The sequence below is a fragment of the Natrix helvetica genome, assembly GCF_964273705.1.
Source record: "Natrix helvetica genome assembly, chromosome: 6".
Taxonomy (NCBI): domain Eukaryota; kingdom Metazoa; phylum Chordata; class Lepidosauria; order Squamata; family Natricidae; genus Natrix; species Natrix helvetica.
In genome coordinates, this window is record NC_138553.1 from 7,890,384 (window position 1) to 7,917,928 (window position 27,545).

Genomic DNA, 27,545 nt, shown 5'->3' on the forward strand with positions numbered 1-27,545 from the left:
GCCAAACCCATGCAAAACCCCAGCAGCTCACGCCTGCTCATAACCCATTTATATAATATATAGCTATTTAAATGTGACATCACATACTAAGGGTTTTCAAGAAATGTTAATTGTATATTTTGAATAATTTAAACCTTCCAAACTTTAAGCTTCAGAAAAAGCTAGGATGGGTGTGTTTTGCTTTAATTGAATCAATTGTTTTATTGAACGCAACATTTCACCTTTAAACTACTGAAATGTTTGAGAATCAGAGTGGCAAAAAACAACAACCCCTGCTTACCTCTGTTGCCTCTAAATGGAATTGGAATGGGATAAAATCTGACTTTATGAGTTTTTAATTCAAAGTTGGACAGGCCTGTGTTACAAAACAGAATTCCTACAAGCTTGCAAGTTTTGTGAGTTTAATCCATCAGTAATAAGATAGATGGACGCATTTCCAAGGGACAATAAATGAATGAAAATATAAGGTGGCCTTGAAGCCACTGACAGACTGAGCCAAGAATGCTATTTTTAAAAAATTAATAAATGAGTTTTACTAAAAGCTTCTGAGATAATCATTCTCGATTTATTTCTTTATTTTTTTTGCAGGTCAGTTATCAAAACATGCTGTTCTCTAGCTTAGTGCACAGTCACTTTTATTCTTTCTTTCCAACCTTACAAAGTGTCTCCAAACATTGAACAGAAGGGTTGGGTAGAATGGATATTGGAAAAGAAACTGCAGCCAGAGAAAGATTCAGTATGAAACGGAAGGTGGTTTTTTTTAAAGAGAATATTTAATAGAATCATTTGCATTTTTAAGCTTTCCTTTTTAAAAAAATACAATACAATACAATAGTAGAGTTGGAAGGGACCTTGGAGGTCTTCTAGTCCAACCCCCTGCCTAGGCAGGAAACCCTATACCGTTTCAGACAAATGGCTATCCAACATCTTCTTAAAGACTTCCAGTGTTGGGGCATTCACAATTTCTGGAGGCAACTTCTGTTCCACTGATTGATTGTTCTAACTGTCAGGAAATTTCTTCTCAGTTCTAAGTTGCTTCTCTCCTTGATTAGTTTCCACCCATTGCTTCTTGTTCTACCCTCAGGTGCCTTGGAGAATAGCTTGACTCCCTCTTCTTTGTGGCAACCCCTGATACTCAAATAGACTCAAACTTTTTTGATCAGTTAATTAGACGGAATGATTTTTTAAAAAGGACTGAGTAGCTTTTGGGAAATAATTTGACCCTCAAATTTAATATTCCCTTACAACTCTTTAAAGCATCTATATCCTATTCCAGAAAGATTCAGCTCCCCTTTGAAGCTGTCACATGGTCCTGGCTGCAAAGATCCTTTTTGAAATGGAGTTTGAAGTATTACAAAAGATCTAGGACAGGGGTGTCAAACATGATTTCATTGAGGGCCACATCACGGTTGTGAGGAGGCTTGGCCAAGGTGGGTGTGGCCAGCTTGATGTCACTCATTTCAGAGGCCCCTGTGGTGTTCCAAGTGCTCTGCCAGTGAAAACAGGACCCCAAGCTCTGTTTTCAGCTACGACAGCCTCCTGCAGCCCTCCTGAGCTCCATTTTTGCTGGCAGAAGTACCGTGGGCCTGTCCTTCATTGTTTCCAGGGCAGCTACACTGACCAGATCTAAGCACCCTGTGGGCCAGATCCAGCCCCCGGGCCTTGAGTTTGACACCCCGGATCTAGAACAATTTACCACAGCCGATTGACCCCAACTGACTCACCCAAATGTCTTTCCTCGGCCAACTTGCCCTGGGACAACTCATCACCGGATAAATCACAGGGCAACTTACCGTGAGGCGATTCAATGCAGGATAACTCAAAGAAGGACAAGTGAATTGCGGTGTATCTTCTCTTGCTTTAGGTTTCAACCTTCTTAAGTTAGAAGTCCTTGAGGCTGGGCTGAGCTGCAATGCTACTTGTCCCTCTCTTGAGGAACTGCTAGGTTGGCAGAAGCTTGGACAAGTAACGGGAGCTCACTCCGTTATGTGGCGCTAGGGATTCGAACCGCCGAACTGCCGACCTTTCTGATCGACAAGCTCAGTGTCTTAGCCACTGAGTCACCGTGTCCCTCTCTTGAGTGATCCTGCATTAAGGTGTCCTGTGGTAAATTGCCGTGAGGAGAATTGTCTGTGGCGAGTCAGCCAGGATGACTTGTCCCATTCCGTTGCAACAGCCCTTTTTTTCCGGCATATGTAAAGTTAAAGATTTGGAAGCAAGTAAAATGAAAGTATCATTGGAAAGTTATTGGCAACCCTGAAGAGAGCCTGGCTGAGGCCATCTTTGAGTCTTCATAGTTGCCACAAAGTGAAGAGGGAGAAAGGTAGGGGAAAATTTTATACAGTTCGGCTTGGCTGCCAAAATAAAGAGTTTTCCTGTGGGAACCAAGGTCATTCCAACAAGTGTCTGAGAAGAGGAGGAGTGGAGTAACCAGGCAACCTGCCAACACCACTATTGGACAATATGACTGGTGACCTGGGGGGGAAGGGGGAATGTTTACTTTTTAATCAGGTGAAAAACGTGAACCTTCAGAGTCAGTTTTCACCATTTGCGCCAATATGAAGTATCCAATAAATTGCTCCTTGAGGAATATACCCGCCTCGGAGTTCTGCTATCCATGGGTGCATTACTTGTAACATCGACCGTTATATGGAGTATGAGGCTGTTCTCAGTAGCAAAAAGGGCAAATACTGAATGTTTGTAGCTCAGGGTTGACCCGTGGAGTCCTTGGTGCTCTCTGAGCTTGCAGACGTTTCATGACCCAACTAGGTAACGTCATCAGTGTTGTTGATGAGGTCGCTGGTGCATCAGAGAGCATCAGGATTTGTGTTTCTTTCCTAGAATCTGCTTTTTGTCTTTTGTTTCAGTGAATGTTTGAAGAAAGCACAGCCACTTGGTGCAAAGAGGCAGCAGAGTAGACAAAGGCCAAAATCTGCTTTGAAGGCCACCTGGATAGACTTTTATCCCCTCTCAGCCCAATTTACCTCTCTTTATGTGAGCTACCCTGAAATCCCAGAACAGAGATGGTATTGTGGCCCGTCAGCCACCAGCAGAGCTGGCAGCAGACACAAACAATGAGGAGATTGGGGAGGAACTTGGGACAGTTCTGGATAGTTCTGTCCTGAGGAAGGCTCTGATGGATGCTCAGCGTCGGACACAGAAATAGAGCCAGGGCCGTCCGACATTTCCCAGCCACCGGAGAGGCAGCTGCCTTTGGCGGCTGAGATGAGTGAGGTGGAAGAACAGCTGGAGCCTGTTCCGGACAACGTATGTACAGAGCAGTTAGGAGAGGGGAACAACGGAGGACAAGGAGTCGACTCGGGAAGCAAAGCACACGTGGACGCTGAATGGCCCCTCCCCAGCTGGGGAATAAGTAGAAGGAAAGGGAAGTGGTTGTCGTAGGAGACAACAGTTCACATTTCTGGGGATTTTGCTCATCGTGTTTCGTGCAGCAAAGACTGCTTGCCAGAACTTAATTTGCAGCCTTTTGGCTGGGAGCTCACGGCCTTGCAATTATCGCAAGGAACTCATAAGGTCTGTTACTGCAATTAACTCCTTGCAGGACTATTGCCTGGACTTTCGGTGGGCGAATGCCATTAATTCACAAGAGATAAATAGGGGTTTTTCATGACAAGGAGACTGTTTCTTGCTTCTGCTAAGGCTGGGTCAGAACAGATGGAACACTTATTGTTATTCATCAAGGAGTATCACATCGCAAGAGGCAATGGGGGAAAAAACAAGTACTTCTTTGACGGATGTTCTTTGACATTTGAGTTCTAGATTATGATCAACACAGAAGTGTACCAAAAGAATGTATTATTCTTTAACAAGCTGTATGCTACCCGCATTTCCTTCGTGTTGGAAAATAAAGCGAAGACTGGGCTAGCGTGACTCTATAAGCTCCACGGAAGGAACGTTGTAGCACTGTCGGGCTGAACGATGAGAAAAAAAAGGCAAGATGCATATTATGCAAGCCCATATGTTCGGCTGTTCGCAATGGGAGCCTGTAGGAAGAAAAGACTTTTGGCACAAAGAAATGGAAAAGGTTGCTTTGTGTTGTGAGTTTCCTGCGCGCTCAAAGTGGCGCGGAATAATGCAGCCTGCTGCAAATCAACCCTGCGGCTTCATTCATCAGGGAAAAGGCTGTCGAGCGGAGAAACATTAAAAGAAACTTTTGGAAAGGTCAGAATCAAATATTCAGGTTTCCAATAAGTCCAGATCTTGGTTTGACCTTCAAGGCCCTTGTGCCCTAAGGGTGAACTGCTATCTGCCCAGCACCTCAGCATTCTCAAAACAACATTTTGGCATCACATTGGCTGCTGGTGGACAGATCGGCGGAATTGGGTTAGGAGAAACGAAACAGTTGCTTTGTGCTTTGTGCGGGATTTTTCAGATTCCGCCTTGCTTTCCTGCGATCACTTTCTCTCGGTAAAAGTTGTTTTGATTCAACTTAATGGATTTGAGAGTTTTACTTTCCTGAGGGCTGAATACCACTTTCTGGTATTGCATTCCGGCCACTTTCTAGTGCTAATGGGATATGCAGGGCTGCCTTATATGGCAATCCTCAATTTATGCCCATTGGTTTAGTGAGGGTTCAGAGTTACAATGGCGCTGAAAAAAAGCAACTTATAAACTGTTCTTTGCGTTTACAACGGTCATAGCATCCTCGTGGTCATGTGATCAAAATTGTGCACTTTGAAACTGGCAGATATTTGCAATGGTTGCAGTACCCTGATGTATGCAATTTCTACTTGCAAGCATTTGAGCTGGCAAAGACAACGGGGTGGAGGATGTTACCACACACCCCTCTCTTAGAAGAATGGAATATTTTGAGAAATATCAAGAAGGCAGAATATTCGATTTTCCTGGAGGAGAAATGATGAAACATGCTGTTGGAAAGAATATTTCATTCTTCTAGAAGGGTGGGTAGGTGCTAACTTCCTACAGTAGTAAGCAAAGTGCCGGTGTAAAATATTAATTGACCTGCCTTGCATATGTAATATGCTAATGACAATGCACACCTGATATGTGATGTAGTAGGTTTAAGGAGGGTCTCAGGAAATGTGTAGGAGGCGGTCAGAAAAGAGCGTAACCTCATAGTACCTCAGCCAACGGGGAACAAGGAGGGATGTCGCTGCCGGGATAGGTGTAGAAAGGAGGGAATGGTTTGACTTGAAACTTTGGAGAGAACCAAGCTATGCTTACTTCTCCCTGCTTATTGCAATGTTGGAAGAAATGTCCTTCTGGATTCAGTTCCAAGTGGGGGGGAAAGACACTGGAAATATGGAGGCTGTTTGGAAAGATGGTTTTATTGGTAGACAGGACCACATGGTTTGAGGTCCTGGGGGGGAAAAGGGAAGAGATGGTGAGAGTGCCCCTGTTGTATGCCCTCTCTGGGCTTTTGAGCTTGTATTCTGATTGGTTGTCAGACTCCCTTGGGGTCATGCAGGGGCAACTCTGTAGGCTGTCTTGAGTCCCAAGCTTGGTTGACTCTTGCTGGGTGATGATGTAACGAAAGGGATTTGGGATTCCTATTATGGCTCTGCCTGAAGGAGGTAGATCTTTGTTATGTAGAATAGACTGGCTCAGGCCTTAATGGACCATTTACAATTGGGGGGGGGGGGGTTCCTGCCTCCCTTTTAGGGGAAATATTCTGCCCTTTTAATATTTCCTAAAATATCTCATTTTCCTAGGATTGGTGGGTACTAACTTCCTACAGCAATAAATAACACAATAGGATGCCACCAGGGCAAAGGATGCTCCCTTTAGAGCGTCTGATCTACAGCTGATTGTTTCGCCAGGAATCGCGGACATCGGCGATTCCCAGGGGCGAAAATCCTCTGCTTCGGGCAAGGAGGCGGAGGAGAGCTTTTTCGGGCTGGGTTGAGCCCGTTTGGACCCTCCAGGAAGGAATTCCTGGAGGTAGAAGCGATGCTCCCCAGGTAGCCCGAGAGGAAGCTCCAACAGCTGGATCCCCCTGCTTTGCAGGGCAAGCTCTGGAAGGCACGTCTCCGTTTACATTGTTGATTGGTGCTGAATTGTAACGGACAGACTGAGACTGAAGCAGTGGTTGCAAGTATTTTTGGGGTTTTTTTTCTGCTTTCTCTTATTATTCTACAGCTTTATAACAAAGACTTTCACTTTGGGGGAAAAAAAAACGGAGAACTTTTTCCTTTTAAAATGGCTACTTTTCTTTCTCTGCTTGTTCCCCTTAATTGACTCTTACTGAAACCTTATACAACAGTGCCATCTGGTGGTTGGAATTGAAAAAGAGGGGGGAAAAAAGAAAAGAGGATTTTCCTTTTTTTTTTTTTTTTTTTTACTTGCTTGGCGCCTTGGCAAGTTATGGCTGCACAGAGAGGTACCAAGCCTAAGGGCACCTCCTCTCCTTTACAACAATCTCAGCTGTCCTTGTTGGCACAACCTCAATCTCAATCCCAAAATCCACCACCTGCAGCAATTACCAATAAAGAAATATTGGATACTTTGAACATTAAGTTTGGTAATATGGAGAAAAATATGTTGGATTTGAAACAACAAATGAGAAGCCAACAGGACCAAATGGATCAAATGAACCAAACTATGGAAGAGATGAGGGATCAGGCAGCTCGGGCTAATCAAGATCTTAGAAATGATGTTGTTTCTGCCCTCTCTGGACTGGCTGTAAATTTGGAATTCCTGGATGATGCGATTAAAGAGACTCAGAAGGATGTTGGAAAATTGGAATACCGGGCAGACAAGTTGGAAGAGAGGGCGGATAGAATTGAGCTTGAGCAGTTGCTATTCCAGTACAAGCAGTTAGAGGCTGTTTTGCGGGTAAGGGGTTTGCCAGAGGATAAAGACAGCGGGAAAGGAGAAGATTTGAGGGTGATTTGCGCGGAGGCTTTTGCCCCCCTTCTACAAGTGGATCCAAAAGAGATTCTCCAACAGATTGAGAAAGCCTACAGAGTTAACTCCTGGTATGCAAGACAGCGAAACTTGCCAAGAGATGTGGTGGTTCATCTGGAAAGGAGATACCTGCGTAATGAGATTGTACAGGCTGCATATCATCAGAGATGTACTGTGCGAGATCAGGAGGTGAAAGTTTTGAAAGAAATACCATTGAAAATGCTTAGGCTGCGCAAAGAGTTTAAATTTTTGACGGATGAGCTGAAGAAACGTAACCTGCAATTTAGATGGGAGTTGCCAATTGGCGTTACTTTGATTTACTCTGGGAAAAGATATCGACTGGATTCTACTCAGAAGGCCAGAGATTTTTATTCCAAGGTTCTGAATGCTGGCGAGCCAGGATTGGAATCGGAAAAGACCCAGCCTGTTCAGCAGGAGCCAATAGAGATAGCAGCCTCGGCACTTGCCTCAGTTGATAAACAGCTTGTGGAGAGACTGGAAGAAGCAGTAGGCTTGGGATTGGAATTTAAAGAACAGAGAATTACTAGAGCAACGGCAAAGAAAATGGAGAAGACTATACAGCAAACTTCGAGTATCTCTGTTGATGTACCTACACAATCTGAAGCCGTGGGAGGAGCAAGGCCTAAGAGATTTCCTACTGATATGAGGGCTATGCTTCAGAAGCTTCAAACTAAGCTTGACGATGGTCAGGCTGCTGACCTGGAATGTTAATGGACTTAATTCCCCACAAAAAAAGAAGAAAGGTTTTCTATTATTTGAAACAGCATAAAAATGATGTAATTTGCCTTCAGGAGACGCATATTAAGTCTAGTGATCAAAAATTTTTGGACAATCGGAAATTGGGACAATGCTTTGTAGCCTCAGCTCCTGAAAAAAAGAATGGTTTGGTGCTGTATGTTAATAAAAACTTGTCAGCTAATTTATTGGAAGCAGATCTGCAAGGGAGATATATTTTAGTGGAACTTATGGTATTGGATCAGAAAATATTACTTGTTGGGATTTATGCCCCTAATCAACAGCAGATGAAGTACTTTAAGGATTTGCAGAGGAGAATATCGGATTTGGACTACAAATCATTTGTCTTTATGGGGGATTGGAATGGGGTTATAGACACACAGATGGATAGATATGGAGCTTCAACCTCAACTTGTAGAGGGCGGTTGCCTTCAGCTTTTTTTGATCTGAAGGATGAATTGGAATTAATGGATGTCTGGAGGCTCCGCAATGAGAAGGAAAGAGACTATACGTTTTTCTCGGACAGACATCAGTCTTTCTCTAGAATTGATTTTATGTTAATATCAAATGATTTGCTTTCTAGGATTAAAGATGTTAAGATTTTCCTGAGAACTATTTCAGACCACAGCCCGGTGATGATGGAGATACAGGACTTGATGACTCAACGAAGATCTTGGAGGCTTAATGAGGGATTATTTAAATATGATGTGAATGTGTTGGAGTGTAAGAAACAATTGAAAGAATTTTTTGTGCTTAACATGGATAAAGGCACCTCAACAGAGATGGTTTGGGACGCTAGTAAGGCTTATATGAGGGGCATACTGATCTATTTGAATAATAAGATTAAAAGGGATAGAGAAGCTAAATTGAAAGAATTGGAGAAGGAGATTAAGATTAAAGAGAAATTGCTGATATCAAGCCCTCAAGATAGGTCAATTTATACTACTATTAAATTGTTGAAAGGGCAGCTGAACATGTTAGTGGCAGAACGGACTGCAATACAGTTGAGATACCTTAAGCATAATACATTCTGTAATGCCAATAAGCCTGGGAGGTGGCTAGCTTATCATCTACGGAAAAGGAGAACTCAAAATATCATAGATAAGGTTGAGGATAAGGGTAAAATGGTTTATCTACAAAAAGATATTCAGAGGGTGTTCGTAGACTTTTATTCTAAGTTATATGCTAAGGATAAGATTACATTATCTGGTATAGTTAACTATTTAGGACGGGTTAAAGTTCCACAACTTACATTAGAACAGAAGGAAGGGTTAGACCAGCCAATAACAACTGAGGAGATAAGGGAGGCTATTACTCAATTGAAGACTGGGAAGGCCCCTGGGACGGATGGTCTTACAGCTGTTTATTACAAGACCTTAATGGCAGAGATGGTGGAACCTCTTAAAAAACTTTTTATGGAAGTGATGGTCAATGGAAAGATTCCCCCATCTTGGAAAACAGCTTTTATTTCTCTGATACCTAAAGAAGGTCAGGAGGGATCACAACCAAAGAATTATAGATCTATTTCTTTACTTAATGTAGACTATAAGATATTTGCAAAGGTATTGGCTAATAGATTAATGCCGATACTACAGCAAATTATTCATCCAGACCAGACTGGATTTATATCAGGTAGATTTATGAAGTATAATGTAAGATATGTACTGGACCTTATGGAATATTTAGAAAAGAATAGTCAATACCCAGCGGCTTTGATATTTTTGGATGCTGAAAAAGCTTTTGATCAAGTACACTGGCAATTTTTGATTGAGGTATTGAAGAAGATGGGTATGGGTAGGTATTTTTTACAAGCTATTAGAGCTATATATCAAGAACAGACAGCTCGGTTGATAATAAATAATACTTTAACTACAGATTGTAAAATAGAGAAAGGAACTAGACAAGGATGTCCCCTATCTCCACTTATATTTGTATTAGTATTGGAAATATTGTTGAATAGGATATGTCAATCTACAGAGATTCAAGGTGTTCGGATTAGGCATCATGAATATAAATTGAGAGCTTTTGCTGATGACTTAGTTCTTACTATCTCGAAACCTATACAATCTATTGAACCGTTATTACATGAGATTTTGGATTATGGGGCGGTTTCGGGGTTTAAGGTGAATTATTCTAAGACAAAAATGTTGCTTAAGAATATGTCTAGTACTCAAGCTGAACGACTCCAGCAGTTATCGGGTTTTGAAGTAGTTAAAAAAGTTAAATATCTGGGGGTTTATTTAACAAACTCTAATACAAAACTTTATAAAAATAATTATGAGCTGCTTTGGCATAAGGTTCAACAAGAAATGGCCTCGTGGAGGAAATTGAAGCTGTCTTTCTTAGGAAGGATAGCTGCGGTTAAGATGAATATACTACCGAGGTTTTTATTTTTGTTTCAGATGATACCAATAATTAAAAGAGAGGCTACCTTGTTAGAGTGGCAAGGGGATATAAATAAGTTTATATGGGATGGGAAAAAACCCAGAGTTAAGTTGAAGATTATACAAGATGTGCGGGAGAGAGGAGGATTGAAAATGCCTAATCTGATGTTGTATTATGATGCAGCTGTCCTGGGAGCAATTAGTAACTGGATAAATATGACGGAGGAGAAAATTCTTAATCTAGAACAGTGCTTCTCAATTATTTTCTGTCATGCCCCCCCTAGGAAGAAGAAAACATTTCGCGCCCCCCGCGCGACTGTAAATAGTATCATTTGTCTATAAAATTGTTATAAGTACACCTCTGCATAACACTGTATCCTTATTAACGTATAAGAGAATAAAAAAAGAAAGAAATGTGGATCAATTTACAACAAAAAATAGCTTTATTAACTGTAGCAGAAAAGATTTAAAGGAGCACAGGATTTAAAGGAACACAATATTAAAAAAAACTTTAACCTGCAAAACAAAAATATATAAAATAATTTGAGCTGAGCCCCCCTTTACGGAGTCTCGCGCCCCCCCTGGGGGGCCCGCCCCACTATTTGAGAAGCACTGATCTAGAAGGATATGATCTGCTTTATGGTTGGCATGCGTATTTAATGTATGGTAAAAAGCAGGATTTTGTTTTTAGAACGCATATATACAGGTCTGCGTTGTTAAGAGTCTGGAAGAAGTATCAGCCAAATATGCAATGTAAGATTCCTGACTGGGTAATACCAAGGCATATGATAGAAAATATTAGTATAACACAGAGGCACGATGAAACTACATATGCCCAACTGTTGGATTGGGTAGATAATCATTGGGAGCTAAAGTTGATAGATGAACTAAAAGATAAAAAGATTGTTCAGACTTGGTTTCAATATCAACAGTTACAATTTAGGTTTAAGGAAGATATGAGGATAGGTATTGAGAATACGTATGATGAGTTGACTGAGCAAATTAGGGACCAAGGACAATTTCATATTAAAAGAATATATAATATTTTGATAAAGAGAGACTCTGCTTCTGAGTTAGTTAAGGATTGTATGGTAAAGTGGGCACAGAATATAGAGGAGCCTATAATGCTAGATACATGGGAGAAGATTTGGATTAGAAATGTGAAGTTTACGCAAGCTCAGAATTTAAGGGAAAATTTTTACAAGATGTTTTATAGATGGCATTTAGATCCAGCTAAGCTGTCTAAAATGTATCCAAATCACAATCCTAAGTGCTGGAGGTGTGACTGTTCAAACGCTTCTTATTTTCATATTTGGTGGTCCTGTAAGAAAGTTAAGGCTTTATGGATTAAAATATGGTGGATAATGCAGAAGAAGATTCTTAAAAGAAAAATTAAATTTGCTCCCCAATTTTTTCTATTGGGCATAGTACCTGACTGCACTGTTGTTGAAACTAAATCAATATTGTATATGATTACAGCAGCTAGACTGCTGGTAGCACAATATTGGAAGAAAGCAGAATTATGCTCTATAGAAGAATGGATACTTAAGGTAGCAAATCTTGCCGAAATGGATAAAATTTCTGTATATCTAAAAGATCACTCTTACGATAAGTATATTATAGATTGGTATCCCTGGATTGATTTTGTAAAATTAAGGTACGGTTCAAAGGAAGTGTCTATGGGATTTGGTTGAGAAATGTTTCATAAATATGTAGTAATGGTTTTGGAAAGGAGGTTATGATGTTTTTTTTTCCTTTTTTGTCTTTTTTGTATTATCTTGTTCTTATTCTGATATATGCATATTATTATTGGGATATTTGTTTTTCAGATTTGCTGGTAACTGTGCTTCTGTCTCTATCTGGGAAGTCAGGGGTTGGGTTAGGGAGGGTTAGGGTGGGGAAACGGGGGGGGGTGGGGGGAGGGGGAGGGGAGGGAGAAAAAATGTTTAAAAAATATTTTTTTGTTTTGTGTAAAACTTTTCAATAAAAAAATAAATAAATAAATAACACAATAGGTCTTCATTGTGTCTTGGCTGGTTATAAGTCAGGCAAATATGCCACTAATTGCGAAGGAAAGTAGCCGAGAGCACATAACACTGTGTTGAGTGAAGTCCAAAAACTAAATGAAGAAAAGGAAAATAACACAATGCTCAATACCAGGATTGTGAACTAAGGGTCAACAACAACGTCTTCTCGCCCGCATGTTTGGCCTCTTGGATTCAAGCTATGCGTCCCGACATGTTTTGGTTTAACTTTTTTAACGGTGTTTGCGTTTTGCGTTGCTTGGAGAAAGCTTCCCAGAGGGACTTTGATGAGAACAATACACAGCTAAACGGTTAAACTTTGTTTCCAAGTCTAGCATGATCCACTAAGCAGAAGAAAGTTAGTGGCAGTCATCCACAAGCCTCTGGAGCAGTGGTGAAATTCAAAGGTTTTTACTACTGGTTCTGTGGGCGTGGCTTGGTGGGCGTGGCAGGGCAAGGATACTGCAAAATCCCCATTCCCTCCCCACTCCAGGGGAAAGGGTATTGCAAAATCCCCATTTCCACCCCACTCCAGGGGAAAGGGTATTGCAAAATCCCCATTTCCACCCCACTACAGGGGAAAGGGTATTGCAAAATCCCCATTCCCACCCCACTCCAGGGGAAAGGGTATTGCAAAATCCCCATTCCCACCCCACTCCAGGGGAAAGGGTGTTGCAAAATCCCCATTCCCACCCCACTCCAGGGGAAAGGGTGTTGCAAAATCCCCATTCCCACCCCACTCCAGGGGAAAGGGTGTTGCAAAATCCCCATTCCCACCCCACTCCAGGGGAAAGGGTGTTGCAAAATCCCCATTCCCACCCCACTCCAGGGGAAAGGGTATTGCAATAATCCCCATTCCCACCCCACTCCAGGGGAAAGGATATTGCAAAATCCCCATTCCCACCCCGTTCTGAGGCCAGCCAGAGGTGGCATATGCCAGTTCTCTGAACTACTCAAAATTTCCGCTACCGGTTCTCCAGAACTTGTCAGAACCTGATGGATTTCATCCCTGACCTGAAGTCACTGTGAGTTGGACGGCCAAATAAATGTCCATAAGAAACAAACAAACAAACAAACAAACAAGGGCATATAAGTTAACTTTATCCCTAGCAAAATTGGCTGACCTTGACAAAACTAAGATAGTTCTAACTTGGCTAATACTTGAAGATAAATTTCCTTGATGATTAAAAAGAAATAAATAGGGGATGTAACTTAAGCCTACCCCATAGTGAAGCTGGTTGATCTTGATAAAGCTAAGGTGGGTCTAACTTGGTTAATACTTGAATATAAATTCCTTGAGAAATAAAAACTAAATAAATAGGGAGTTGTAACTTAAACCTTACAGGTGGCTCAGCGGCTAAGATGCTGAGCCTGTCGATCAGAAGGAGGGAATGGTTTGAGTTGAAACTTTGGAGAGAACCAAGCTATGATAGCGTCTCCCTGATTATTGCAATGTTGGAAGAAATGTCTATCTGGATTCAGTCCCAAGTGGGGGAATGGACATTAGCCAAATAAAAAGGGTGGTTTTTTTTCCAGGACAAGGCGTCTGTTGCGTGATTTGGTGAAGCCTAGGTCAGAACAGTTTCCTGCCATGACACGTATAGGGCGTAAGTCCTACAAACAACTTTCTTGTCTCCATTTTGGATCCTTACATTTTTTGTAGCATAGTCCCATCCACTTTGCCCTTTGTGGCTCTTTGTCCTGTCAAAAGGCTCTTCCTGAAGTTTGTCAACTCCTTAAAATGATGGGGAATTCTCATTTAACAGACTTTGGATGCAGCAGACCAGATTTCTGTCTGGACATGTCTGAAATAACAGATCAAAGTACCATATTTTCCGGACTATAAGATGCACTCCCCCCCCCAAAAAAGTGGGTGGAAATGTCTGTGCGTCTTATAGACTGAATACGGCCTGTTTTTGGTGTCCCGACACCCACCCACCCCCCGTGTGTCCCGTTTTCGCCAAAAATGAGCCAACGGGACATGTGAGGGGTTTGGGAGCCCTGCAGAGTGCTCCTGGGGGCTGGGGAGGGCAAAAACCGGAAACGCGGAGGCCAAAAACTTTTTTTTCCTAGTTTTCCTCTTCGAAATCTAGGTGTGTCTTATACTCCAGTGCACCTGATACTCTGAAAAATATGGTAGTCGGAATGGAGGAGTTACATTAATATCAATTTTATCTTGATTTTAAAGCATAATTTTTTAAACTTTTGGGATGTGTGTTTTTTTAATGTTGTATGCCGCCCTGAGTCCTTTTGGAGAAGGGCGGCATATAAATCCAAATAAACAGAAACAGAAACATCTATGGTGGCACACTTCTAATGGATGAGCTGAATGATGTCATTTTCATCCATTTTTGCTAAAATACCAAGTGACATATGTTACTGTGATGACATACTTTTAAATTTAATTTGGAAGACTTTTGGATTTAAGACAGCCTTCCCAGCAATGATCCTTGAAAATAAAGTTACACAATATTGTTTTTTTTCCTGGACAGCTCCTTGGTTTCTGGAGAAGTTGACATTAAACATGTGTGTTTAAATTTTTCTATTGTGCAACCATTCTTCAATCCACCAAAGGATTTGGAGGAAATTGTAAATCAACTGAGCACCGAAATGGTCAGCTGAAGGAGACTTATGGTGAGCATTGCCTCCAAAAATAAACATTAATTGACAAAAATACTGCATTACTCCAGTACAAACTGCTGATGATTCTGATTGCTTTGTCCCTAGAGATTAGAGACACATTACCTCTTGGATGGGAGAAAAAAAAATAACCCTAAACAAAATCTTAAGGTATGTTTGACTTTCCTCCTCAAATGTTCTTTTCTTACTATTTGAGGTCATTAACATTTCATTGGTAACTTTTTGGTGTGACACTGAAGTGAGCTTCTTGTAAGTTTTTGATCCTGTCTGCAGTTAGATAAAACTAGCTAACCCAGCGCTGTCTGGGTATTTATTTATCCCAACCCTCCTTCCATGAACGTCGCTGCAATTTCTAAAGTTGGATTTCCCGCATTACCAGAGGGAGCCCCCTTGTGGAGTACTGGGAATCCGTTATCATGGCAACTCCACTGTGCCGTACAGTAGAAGCCATTTTAAGGCACAACAGGCTGTAACTTAACTGAACGCACACACCGAGGGGTGTTATGGGAGTCTTACCTCCACAGTATCTATTTCCAGAGAGTAAGTCATCTGTGTACGAAGTATGGTTCAAATTGCTTGAGTTATTCTGGAATATACACCCACCACCCACCGCTATTTTTATATAGAGAGATGTATGAAGATGTGTTGAGCCCATGAAATGCCTTTAAAAAATGGAGATACAATACAAAATGTCAAGTGATGCTGCCAGTTTCTTTGGTGAGACACTTCCTCCTACTATTTGGTGTTTTAAGCCAGCGACCCCAAACATTTTGGGCACCAGGGATCAGTTCCTTGGAGGGAAGTTTTTCTGCAGACTGGAGGGAGCTTGGTTTTGTGTGCTGCTTGCATTCTGCGGATGGGGCTTCGCTTGTTTGCGTGGCCCGGTTTTTGGCATGCCGTGGCCCAGTACTGGCCCATGGACCGGGGGTTGGGGACCCCTCTTTTAGGCAATCAATCATAGCAATGATTGCCATTTGGGGAAGCAAAGCTAGACAATGGCACCCACCAAAAATCCTCTTTTTTAAAAAATAAGAATTCCATTATGATTCTGTCAGCGACAAAGCTGGGTAAAATTAATCAAGCAACATCTCCCAGTATCTTAACGTGTTTTAAAATCCTTGTTTCAACCCTCTTATTTTTTTCCAAAATAATTGCTTTTTTTTTCTTTTCAAAATTCTTTTTATTGGAGAAAATGAGGAAAGATAGGAAATGGTGATCACATTGCCACTAATCTAGAAGGAAGAATGACTGGAGTCAAAGAAATGTACAAATGTAGAACAGTGCAGAGTAAAGTTAATTACAACAGATTTATGCACAGGGGTTTATTAATACTGACACCTCAGGGATGTAAACATACGAGAACATTCTAATTTCTAAGTAACGTTTCTCAACATTTTTTTTTTTTTTGGCCACAAGCACAGCCAGAAACATAACAACTTCCTTTTAAAAGGAGAAGGCCAATTTGTATTTGGAAATCTGAATTTTAATCACATGTGATAAGGCTGTATGCTCAATTCCCATGATTTATTGGTTTCATATGTTGCAATTTAGTCTGGATGTATAGTTTCAGCAAGGAAAAAGAAAGCAAAAATTTGTCTGAAGTGGTGTAGGGTTTCCTGCCTAAGCAGGGGGTTGGACTAGAAGACCTCCAAGGTCCCTTCCAAATCTCTTATTGACTTTCAGCTTTTTGTGTCCTCTATTCAATTTATCAATGAAATTGGGTTTTAATGATATATAAGCAAAAATGCTGGGTCCCCCCCCCCAAAAGACATTAATAATGTATGTTTTTTTTATAGGCATTATGTTACTACTTAACTCTTTAGACGAAGTTTCCAGGGCTTAACATTTCAGTGACTTATCCTGCGTCTTCCCTAGAGCCAATCACAGGAGACGTCTGAATTCTTTGTCCCGGCCTTCACCATGAAAGACAGCTGGGTGATTTTGGGCAAGTCACTGTCTCTCAGCCCAACTCACCTCACAGGGTTGGGGAAAATAAGAGGAAGAAGGAGCATTGCATAGGTTCTCTGTCTTGAGTTGTTTATAAAAAAATAATAATGAAAGCGGGATGTAAATTAAATAATATTAATAATATGGGCAAATTAAGAGTTGGCAAACAACAGCAGCTGTTGGCTTTTGTGTTGCATCCATGGAAAGGGCAGTAGGACTTGTGTTGTTTACAGGGCCTTTTTAGTTTTATCAAAGCAAAAACCATCAGCAGAGAGCAGATTATTGATGTTTCTTTCCCACGTTTTTAATACCAAACCACCTTCTTCCAGTCCAGCTTCCCTTTAATATATACTAGGCTGGATACCCATGCTCCACTACGAAACTATGTGATCGGGCTTGATAAATCAACACTTACAGCTTGAAAATTAATTAGCAGTTAGATCGGCCTCTCCTCTCCCCTTCTCTCCCTCATGCTGGCCACATTGATCCTCTCCTCTCCCCTTCTCTCCCTCAGGCTGGCCACATTGATCCTCTCCTCTCCCCTTCTCTCCCTCAGGCTGGCCACATTGATCCTCTCCTCTCCCCTTCTCTCCCTCAGGCTTGCTCCACAGAACCCTCTCCTAGCTTATCCCCTTCTCTCCCTCAGGCTGGCCACATTGATCCTCTCCTCTCCCCTTCTCTCCCTCAGGCTGGCCACATTGATCCTCTCCTCTCCCCTTCTCTCCCTCAGGCTGGCCACATTGATCCTCTCCTCTCCCCTTCTCTCCCTCAGGGTTGCTCCACAGAACCCTCTCCTATCTTATCCCCTTCTCTCCCTTAGGCTGGCCACATTGATCCTCTCCTCTCCCCTTCTCTCCCTCAGGCTTGCTCCACAGAACCCTCTCCTATCTTATCTCCTTCTCTCCCTCAGTCTAACCCCTTAGCATCAGAGCATTTTTCAGGTCGGGGGGGGGGGGGGGAAGAAGAATGTCTAAACTCCCAGCCTGCAGACTAGGTGAGTCACATGCTGGCCACACCCATGTGGCAGTTGGAACAGAATTCTTTTCAGGTGGGGAGGGGGAGTAGAACGTCTAACTCCTTAGCATCAGAGCGTGTTAATAATAATATAAGAAATACTAATGATCTGATAGTCATTTCGAAAAACCCTTTCTTAGCGATCACCTAGAAGCCAAGAGGAACATGCCAAATTTCAAGTTTGTAGGTTTTACAGTTCTGGAGATTTCGTGATGATGCGCAAGTGGTATTTCGCTTTTATATATATATATATATACGAAATCTCCAGAACTGTAAAACCTACAAACTTGAATATATATATATTCAGCATGTGGGTTTAAATAAATAAGGGGAGAGAGAATACAGTCTTATCACACACGGTGGACAATCTGGAGCCAGTTTTCTTCACCATGTTCTGTCACATTAAGTGGAGATATTGGGGATTGACAAAAATGCAACCACAGGTAGTCCTTGACTTACAACCATCCACGTAATGACCATTCAAAGGTACAGCAGCACTGAAAAAGGGACTCATGACCGGTTTCACACTTATGAACATCTGCAGCATCCCCATGGTCACAAAAGTTGGGTACTTAGCAACTGGTTGCTCTACCCTGGGATCATGTGATTGCAATTTGTAGCCTTCCCAGGTAGCTTTGGACAAGCAAAGCCAAAGGGAGGGAGACAGATTTGCTTAACAACTGTATGATATACTTAACAACTGCAGCAATACGTTTAACAACTGTGAGAAAAAGGTCGTAAAATGAGGTACAACTCACTTAAGAACTGCCTCGCTTAGCAGCAGACATTTTGGGCGCCATTGTGGTTATAAGTCAAGGACTATGTGTATGAGCCTGTGGCCTCGGGTTGAAATTTCTGCTTTTTATAAAGACAATGCAATGCATTTAACAAGTCCTGGAAATGTATGATGAATAGTCCAAATTTATAGAGCGCAGGTTACTTTCAGACATCAAAGAAAAAGAACTCACAGAACATGTTGTTTTTTCTTTATCATCCAGCATGAATATTTTGATATTAAAACCAACAGCTTAGAAACGGTTTCTAGTTTTATTTTGCAGGCTCAGATAGGAGTGACTTTAAATGACCAGAAGAGAGTGACCTTCTTCTTCTGAAAACTAATACATTTCACCTCCACAGATCTATGTGGAAAGTGCTGACGTTTCATAAGAAAAATCTGGCTAAAAACATTTTCCTTGGTTAATTCTTTTTTTTAAAAATCCCAGTTTATGCTACAAAATTTGTAGAGTACACTATTGAAAGTAAATTGCTGTTTTCAGAGAGGAGGGGGAGGAGGAGAAGGAAAACTTGGCCCCTTCTGCTGTACTTTCAATATTTTTTCAATACGCTATTCAATACTCTATTGAAAGTTGCTGTTTTCTTAATGATGATGAGGAGGGGAGGAGGAAGGAGGAGAAGGAGGGAGGGTGGGGAGGAAGAGAAGGAAAACTTGGCCCCTTCTACTGTACTTTCAATATTTTTTCAGTACACCATTCAATACACTATTGAAAAGTAAGTTGCAGTTTTCTTAAGGATGAGGACTAGGAGGGGGGAGGACGACGGGGAGGACAAGGAGGGGGGAGGAGGAGAAAGACTTGGCCCCTTCTACTGTACTTTCAATATTTTTTTCAGTACACCATTCAATACTCTATTGAAAGTAAGTTGCAGTTTTCTTAAGGATGAGGACTAGGAGGGGGGAGGACGACGGGGAGGACAAGGAGGGGGGAGGAAGAGAAAGACTTGGCCCCTTCTACTGTACTTTCAATATTTTTTTCAGTACACCATTCAATACTCTATTGAAAGTAAGTTGCAGTTTTCTTAAGGATGAGGACTAGGAGGGGTGAGGACGACGGGGAGGACAAGGAGGGGGGAGGAGGAGAAAGACTTGGCCCCTTCTGCTATACTTTCAATATTTTTTTCAGTACACCATTCAATACACTATTGAAAGTAAGTTGCAGTTTTCTTAAGGATGAGGACTAGGAGGGGGGAGGACAACGGGGAGGACAAGGAGGGGGGAGGAGGAGAAAGACTTGGCCCCTTCTGCTATACTTTCAATATTTTTTTCAGTACACCATTCAATACACTATTGAAAGTAAGTTGCAGTTTTCTTAAGGATGAGGACTAGGAGGGGGGAGGACAACGGGGAGGACAAGGAGGGGGGGAGGAGGAGAAAGACTTGGCCCCTTCTGCTATACTTTCAATATTTTTTTCAGTACACCATTCAATACACTATTGAAAGTAAGTTGCAGTTTTCTTAATAATGAGGCGGAGGGGAGGGGAAGGGGGAAAACTTGGCCCCTTCTGCTATACTTTCAATATTTTTTCAATACACTATTTAATACACTATTGAAAGTAAGTTGCTGTTTTCTTAGGGGGGGGCGAGGGGGAGGACAAGGAGTGGGAAGGAGGAGGAAAATCTGGCCCCTTCTGCTATACTTTCAATATTTTTTCAATACACTATTTAATACACCATTGAAAGTAAGTTGCAGTTTTCTTAATGATGAGGAGGAGAGGAGGGGGGGGGAGGAAAACTTGGCCCCTTCTGCTATACTTTCCATATTTTTGCGAACAAAATGAAAATGAAACTCAGGCACCTTTTGGAAATCCAACCTCGGGAACAAATTAAAAAAAGCAAATGAAACGCATCTCCCAGTAATTTTGGGAATCCGTTGTATATCTGAGCAATGGGAAGTATTCCACGCGATTGTTGAAAGCCCTTTGTAAACACACTCTTCTGTTCCTACTTAGAAGCTCCCCAACGGACCGTTGCATTGCAAAATAATATCCACCGGGGAGCTCCCACATCAATGCCATAAAATCTCAAGTCTTCAGTTGGCGTTCAGCTTATGAATTGAAGTCCATGCACGTTTGTTAAAAGGTTGTTTTGTTCCCACAAACCCTTCCCTCCCACCCACAATGTTTCTTGTTTTGTTTCTTTATGCCGATGGTGGATGAAGCAAGCACCGGCAACCGTGAAACCCAAAGTTTGGCATTCCTTGTAGAGCAAACTCAAGAGTCCTCGCAATGCTCCAGCTGCATTCGTAAAACCCCTCTTTTGTGGAGAAACCACAGCTGTAAGAACTCCTCCGGCATGGCATGGAAGCCGGAATCTGGCAAGACGTTGTCGTAGTAATGATGGCTAATATACCGCCCATGGAGGTCCGTTGAAAAAGGCCAGAAACCGTAAATCGTCACTTCTTCGCAGAGACCGAGAGCCGCGCTGACCAAGAAGAGGCCGGTGGAAAGCCGTTTGGCGTGAATCCCTTTGCTTTTCCAAAACTTGCCGCTGTCCCGTAGGAAGTTAGGGTTGGCGAAGATCACCTTTTGCTTGGCTCCGACGTCGGTGAGGGTGTAGTAGACTCGGAGGGAAGGCTCGGTCCCTGTTTTCATGGAGAAAGCCGGCATGTAGATGTAGCTCTGGTTGTAGACTTTAACGTTGTCCACAAATGCTTTTCGGGACCAAAGAAGGTTCTGGAACCTGGGAAAGAAAAGGAAAAAGAGGAGAGGGGAGGAGGAGAAAGGAAAGATAGATGGATAGATGGATGAAGGAAGGAAAGGAAGGAAGGAGAAAGATTTAAGCAAGGAACGAAGGAGGGAGATAGGAAAGAAGAAAAGCATGCAGAGAGATGGCAAGGGAAGAGGAGAAAGGAAAGACAGACGGATGGATAGAAGGGAGGAAGGAAGGAGGGAAGATAGGAAAGAAGGAAAGCATGCAGAGAGGAGAGAAGGAAAGAAGGAAGGGAGGAAAGAAGTAAGGCATGCGGGGAGGAGAGGAGGAAAGGAGGGAGGGTGGAAGATAGGAAAGAAGGAAAGCATGTGGAGAGGAGAGGAGTGGAGGAAAGAAGGGAGGACGGGAGGGAGGACAGAAGGAAAGCATGCAGAGATGAGAGTAGGGTAGAGGAGAAATAAGTTAGATAGCAAGTTCATGCTTTGCCAACTACTCAAAGCATATTATAAAAAGGGAAACAAAATATTGATAAGAGTAACTTGTCAAAGTTAGTGAAGATTTAGAGTCTTGCTGCACCTAGGATCAAAGAAATAAGCTAGGGTTTCCCAACCATGGTCACTTTCAGATGCCTGGGCTCCAAGAATTCTGGGAATTGAAGTCCAAACATCTTAGAGTAACCACGGTTGATAAACTCTGAAATAAGCAAACAGGCTAATGTAAATCAATGCTGGTGGTTAACTCGTGGGTTTCTGAGAGGTTGTCATAAGCAGCTCATAAAATGGCAACTAACAGGTAGTCCTTGACTTACGATCACAATTGAGCCCCAAACTTCCATTGCTAAGCAAGACAGTTGTTAAATGAATGCCCCCCCCCCGCTCCTGGGGGAAGGATGCTGCAAAATCCCCATTCCCTCCCCACTCCAGGGGAAGGATACTGCAAAATCCCCATTCCCTCCCCACTCCAGGGGAAGGATACTGCAAAATCCCCATTCCCTCCCCACTCCAGGGGAAGGATATTGCAAAATCCCCATTCCCTCCCCACTCCAGGGGAAGGATACTGCAAAATCCCCATTCCCTCCCTGCTCCTGGGGGAAGGATACTGCAAAATCCCCATTCCCTCCCTGCTCCTGGGGGAAGGATACTGCAAAATCCCCATTCCCTCCCTGCTCCTGGGGGAAGGATACTGCAAAATCCCCATTCCCTCCCTGCTCCTGGGGGAAGGAAATTGCAAAATCCCCATTCCCTCCCTGCTCCTGGGGGAAGGATACTGCAAAATCCCCATTCCCTCCCCACTCCAGGGGAAGGATATTGCAAAATCCCCATTCCCTCCCCACTCCAGGGGAAGGATATTGCAAAATCCCCATTCCCTCCCCACTCCAGGGGAAGGATATTGCAAAATCCCCATTCCCTCCCTGCTCCTGGGGGAAGGATATTGCAAAATCCCCATTCCCTCCCCACTCCAGGGGAAGGATATTGCAAAATCCCCATTCCCTCCCTGCTCCTGGGGGAAGGATACTGCAAAATCCCCATTCCCTCCCCACTCCAGGGGAAGGATATTGCAAAATCCCCATTCCCTCCCCGCTCCTGGGGGAAGGATACTGCAGAATCCCCATTCCCTCCCCACTCCAGGGGAAGGATACTGCAGAATCCCCATTCCCTCCCCGCTCCTGGGGGAAGGATACTGCAGAATCCCCATTTACTGAGGTAAAAAATCAGCCTGAGTCCGTTTTTTTCTGGTGGCCAGTTTGAGGCAGCTAATCACTTCTTCCTCATCTGAGAAGTCTTCGACGTTGTCTTCTTCGTGGTGGACAGTATGGCCCCTGCTGGAATGGGTGGCCGGTGGCAGAAATCTCTGAATTTCTGCGGTGGATTTGTCCGACATTTCATATTCTGTGGCTTCATCCACGGCTGCCTGAGGGCTCAGCTCTTTTCGTGCCAGCAAGCGCCGCTGAAGTCTGAGGTCTTTGATACCACAGACCAGCTGTTCTAACAGGGCATCATCCAGCACAGGAAAGTCACAGTGCAGGGCCGCTGTTCTGAGGGAATCCATGTAATCGCTCACAGATTCCCCTTCTCTCTGGGTCCTCTGCCTAAACGCATAACGTCTGGCTATGCGCGAGGGAGTTGGGAGAGTAATTATTTTTAAGTTTCTCCAAAAGAGTCTCCCAAGGCATCGAATGGACGGATTGAGGGGCTGCTAAAGCCCTGGCCGTTCCAAACACCTCGTGGCCACATGCGCTGAGAAAATATCCTCTTTTACGGCCACTGGACAAACCGGTGAAGTCATTTGCCTCCAGGAAGCACTCGAACCACTCGAGGTAGCCGTCCCATGTTTCAGTGGCCGAGCTGAATGCCGTGATTAGCGGGCTGGAGACTAAAACCTATGAAGAACCGTTGCAGGAACTGGGTATGTCTAATCCAGGGGTGTCCAAACTTGGGAACTTTAAGACTTGTGGACTTCAACTCATTCTGGGAGTTGAAGTCCACAAGTCTTAAAGTTCCCAAGTTTGGACACCCCTGGTCTAATCTAATGAAAAGAAGGACTAGGGGAGACATGATAGCAGTGTTCCAATATCTCAGGGGCTGCCACAAAGAAGAGGGAGTCAAGCTATTCTCCAAAGCACCTTAGTGTAGAACGAGAAGCAATGGGTGGAAACTAATCCAGGAGAGAAGCAACCTAAGGAGAAATTTCCTGATAGTGAAACAATTAGTGGAATGGCTTGCCTTCAAAGGTTGTGAGTGCTCGACCACTGGTAGTTTTTTAAGAACAGATTGGATAACCAATTGTCTGAAATGGTGTAAGGTCTCCTGCTTGAGCAAGGGGTTGGACTAGAAGACCTCCAAGGTCCCTTCCAACTCTATTATTCTAACTAAATGAACTGTTGTAAGCCAAGGACTACTTGTACATTATATGCAATGAAATTTCATTTTAATGTATGCCAATTAGGGTACTTTTAAAGTGACAATAATTCTAAGTCGTTGTAGATTAAAATTGCAATTCCTGTTTGTAAGGGCTTGCAATTGCCAAAGTGAAAATTTTGCAATCCAAGCACAGCACAGACTAACTTAACTCCTTCTACTAAACTCTACTAAATGTCCCCGATCCAACCATCAAATCACTGCTCTGCTTCTTACACGATAAACGCCTTCCAAAATCTATCCTCTGCCCTATCGTTACATTCCTATCTGAAGTTTCTCAGGATATTTCAGAGGAAAATACCGGAGATCTACAAAGCATCTCCTTCAAAGCACTTTGGTGGGAAAAGTCATCTTAGATGGCCAGGAATGTGAAGAAGAGAAAGACTCATTTGCTGCAGAGAAGAGCAGCTGGCAGGCAGAGGTCTCCTCTCCTGCATTCCTTTCTCTTTGCCAACCAGCAAGTCCCAGAGTCAATCTAGGTCGTACTGCAGAATCAAAATGTGGCATTTCTGTGGCTCACACACTTTTCCTTAAAGAAGCTGCAGAGATGCCAGGAAGACACATTGAAGTAACCACAGATTCAAGGCAGGAGAGAGAATCTTAGGCGAAAATAAACCTAGCATGAGTGCTATCTCCCCCACAAAATTGCTGCAGCACAAAAACCCACTATAAAGACTTGTCTATGTGTAAAATGACTTGTGTTGTGGTAAGGGCTGTGGCTTAATGAAGACAACTTGGGTCTTAACCCTTGAGTGCAGCTGTGGTGAGAAACAGCAGCGCCAGGCAACGGCCTAGCACTGAACATCCATTGTTAAGAGCTGTTTTGTTCATTAAATCACTTTTAAGCCAAACTTTATGACACAACCATTAGGACAGAATCCCATGGACAATCTAGATTGCATCTGGTAAGCCACAGAACCGACACAATAAAAGGCATATTCTTGGGCATGCTACAGCTGGGTCATAAGGCTGTGACTGATGCACCCCATCAAGGCAGATTCTCGTCTTCCGGTTCCGGCGGCCACGGCAACGGGCAACTTCTTTGCCCGCTCCCGCTCCCCGGTGGGCTTCCCCCGCTTCTGGGGGGGCAAAGGACGCCCTGGAGGGGCGTCCTGCCGAAGGAGCGGCTTGCGGAGGACCCTGGCATCGGCAGCGGCTGGTGGGGGCTTCTCCGCTTTGCTCCAGGCATCGAGAAGCAGTCTCAGAGGGCGCGCGTGCGCGTGTGTCTCGCTCCAGGCTGATCGGACGATGCAAAATTGAACGAAGCAGCGGCGGTGTGGTGAGATGCTTCCTCTCTTCATTCCCTTTCTTTTGAACTGATGGACTTTTCAGCAATCCTAAAGTAAAACTCTCGGATTTTCTTGGAGGTGCGGCTGGAGGGAGGGGGATTTCCCCCCCCCCCTTGGACAAGCGGCTTGAGAAAATTTTGCTTTCGCCCCCAGGGGAAGGAGGAGGAGGGAGAGCCAACCAATGATGCCTCACCCCTGTAAAAGTATTTTTCACTGGATTTAGCTCCAGGAATTATTAATGACCTGAGAACTTTGTGAACTTTTTAAAACTTTACTATGCCTCCGAGCCCAAAGCTGGCAGGGCAAGATGGCACACTTCCGTTGTCTTCATGAACTGTGAAATCTGACTCCACCTTTAAAATTCAGGCTTCCGGTCTTTGTCTCCGTGTCACCCAGAAGACTCTCTTGTGGATTGTTATTTCTTGAACTTCCTGGGGGGAAAATTCCTCTTTATTGCTAGACTGACTAAAGGAACTCCCATCTGCTTGGGTCTTCTGCCTCCTGGACTCATCTGTCTGCTCTACTTCTCCAGCTGTCCATTCTCTACACTGATTGATTTCTCTACTTTATAAACTATGTCTCCAAAAAGACCACCCCCTGGAAAACCTGGCTTTGCTACTTCTGCACCGACATCTGCAACATCCAGCCCTGCCACACAGTCAAAGATTACAGAACTGATGCAACCTAAGAGTACAGAGATGGATTTGCAACAAATGCTCCAGCAACTTATACAGGGCCAGGAAGAAATTAAGAAACAGTTAAAGGAAATGAAGGAAGAAATTAAAGAGAATCAAGTCCAAATTTATAAGAATTCACAGAGACTGGACCTTGTGGAGGGTGGGGTGGCGGAGGCGAGGGGGGGGTAGAAGCATTGCAGAAGGGAAACAAAGAGCTTGATATCCAACAAATGAAAACAGAGTTTGAGAGAATGTCCTTTTATCTTAGATTTCGAAATGTTATAGAAGCGGATGGGGAAAATATAAGGGACATTATGACTAATATTTTAGCTGAATACATACATAAAGATAAACAACAGATGGAATGGGAGATAGATCTGGTCTATAGAGTGAATTCAGCATATGCCAGAACACACAATGTACCCAGGGAGGTCCATATTAAATTTCTTAGGAAAAGCACAAGAGACGAAATTCTGGGTGTACAAAGGGGGCAAGCATTGACATATCACGACAGGGAGATAACCATCTTGAAGCAGATCCCCAAAAAAGTTAGGGAGAAAAGGAAAAATTATTCGCAACTGGCGAATAAATTATACCAGAAGGGTGTGTGGTTTAGATGGTTGATGCCTGAAGGTATGCTCGTATTCTGGGAGGAGACAAGAATTAGAATCAATACACCCATAGAGGCACAGGCCTTTATGGAAAAAAACAAAGCGAACCTAGAAAAAACAGAAGACTCTACAACGGTTATTCAGGACACGGGAGGGGCCGGAGCTCTGCCAGCGGGGGGAGAAGGGGCAACACCAAGAAAGCTCAGATCACAAAAATGAATAAGAAAAACACCTTGTTATAAACAGACCGAAAGTAATAATGAAATTATAGCCAACACTCCAGAAGATAGGCTTAAGATACAGAAGGATCTTGACAAACTTGAACATTGGGCACTATCTAATAAAATGAAATTCAATGGTGAAAAGAGTAAGGTTCTACATTTAGGCAACAAAAACGGAATGCACAGGTACAGTATAGGTGATACCTTACTCAGTAGTAGTAACTGTGAAAGGGATCTTGGAGTCCTAGTGGACAACCATTTAAATATGAGCCAGCAGTGTGCAGCAGCTGCCAAAAAAGCCAACACAGTTCTAGGCTGCATCAACAGAGGGATAGAATCAAGATCACGTGAAGTGTTAATACCACTTTATAATGCCTTGGTAAGGCCACACTTGGAATACTGCATTCAGTTCTGGTCGCCACGATGTAAAAAAGATGTGGAGACTCTAGAAAGAGTGCAGAGAAGAGCAACAAAGATGATTAGGGGACTGGAGACTAAAACATATGAAGAACGGTTGCAGGAACTGGGTATGTTTAGCTTAAGAGAAAGAAGGACTAGGGGAGACATGATAGCATTATTCCAATATCTCAGAGGTTGCCACAAAGAAGAGGGAGTCAAACTATTCTCCAAAGCACCTGAGGGTAGAACAAGAAGCAATGGGTGGAAACTAATCAAGGAGAGAAGCAATTTAGAACTGAGGAGGAATTTCCTGACAGTGAGAACAATTAATC

General features: G+C 43.1%; 2 protein-coding genes across 3 annotated transcripts in view; one reads left to right on the plus strand and one right to left on the minus strand.

The window, feature by feature from the left end:
* Positions 1-27,545, plus strand: part of CMAS (cytidine monophosphate N-acetylneuraminic acid synthetase) — a 189,669-nt gene that overhangs the window by 46,549 nt on the left and 115,575 nt on the right. The gene's annotated exons all lie outside the window — the stretch shown is intronic.
* ST8SIA1 (ST8 alpha-N-acetyl-neuraminide alpha-2,8-sialyltransferase 1) overlaps positions 18,687-27,545 on the minus strand; it is a 44,683-nt gene continuing 35,824 nt past the window's right edge. The window contains exons 5-7 of one of the 2 annotated variants that reach the window (XM_081957384.1): positions 19,942-21,128; positions 19,286-19,825; positions 18,687-18,998 (exon numbers count right to left, since the gene is read on the minus strand). In XM_081957384.1, the coding sequence (XP_081813510.1) occupies positions 20,660-21,128 (469 nt within the window). In that variant the 3' untranslated portion in view covers positions 18,687-18,998; positions 19,286-19,825; positions 19,942-20,659. Of the gene's footprint in view, positions 19,826-19,941; positions 21,129-27,545 lie in introns of both variants that reach the window. The other variant, XM_081957383.1, reaches the window with a different exon arrangement.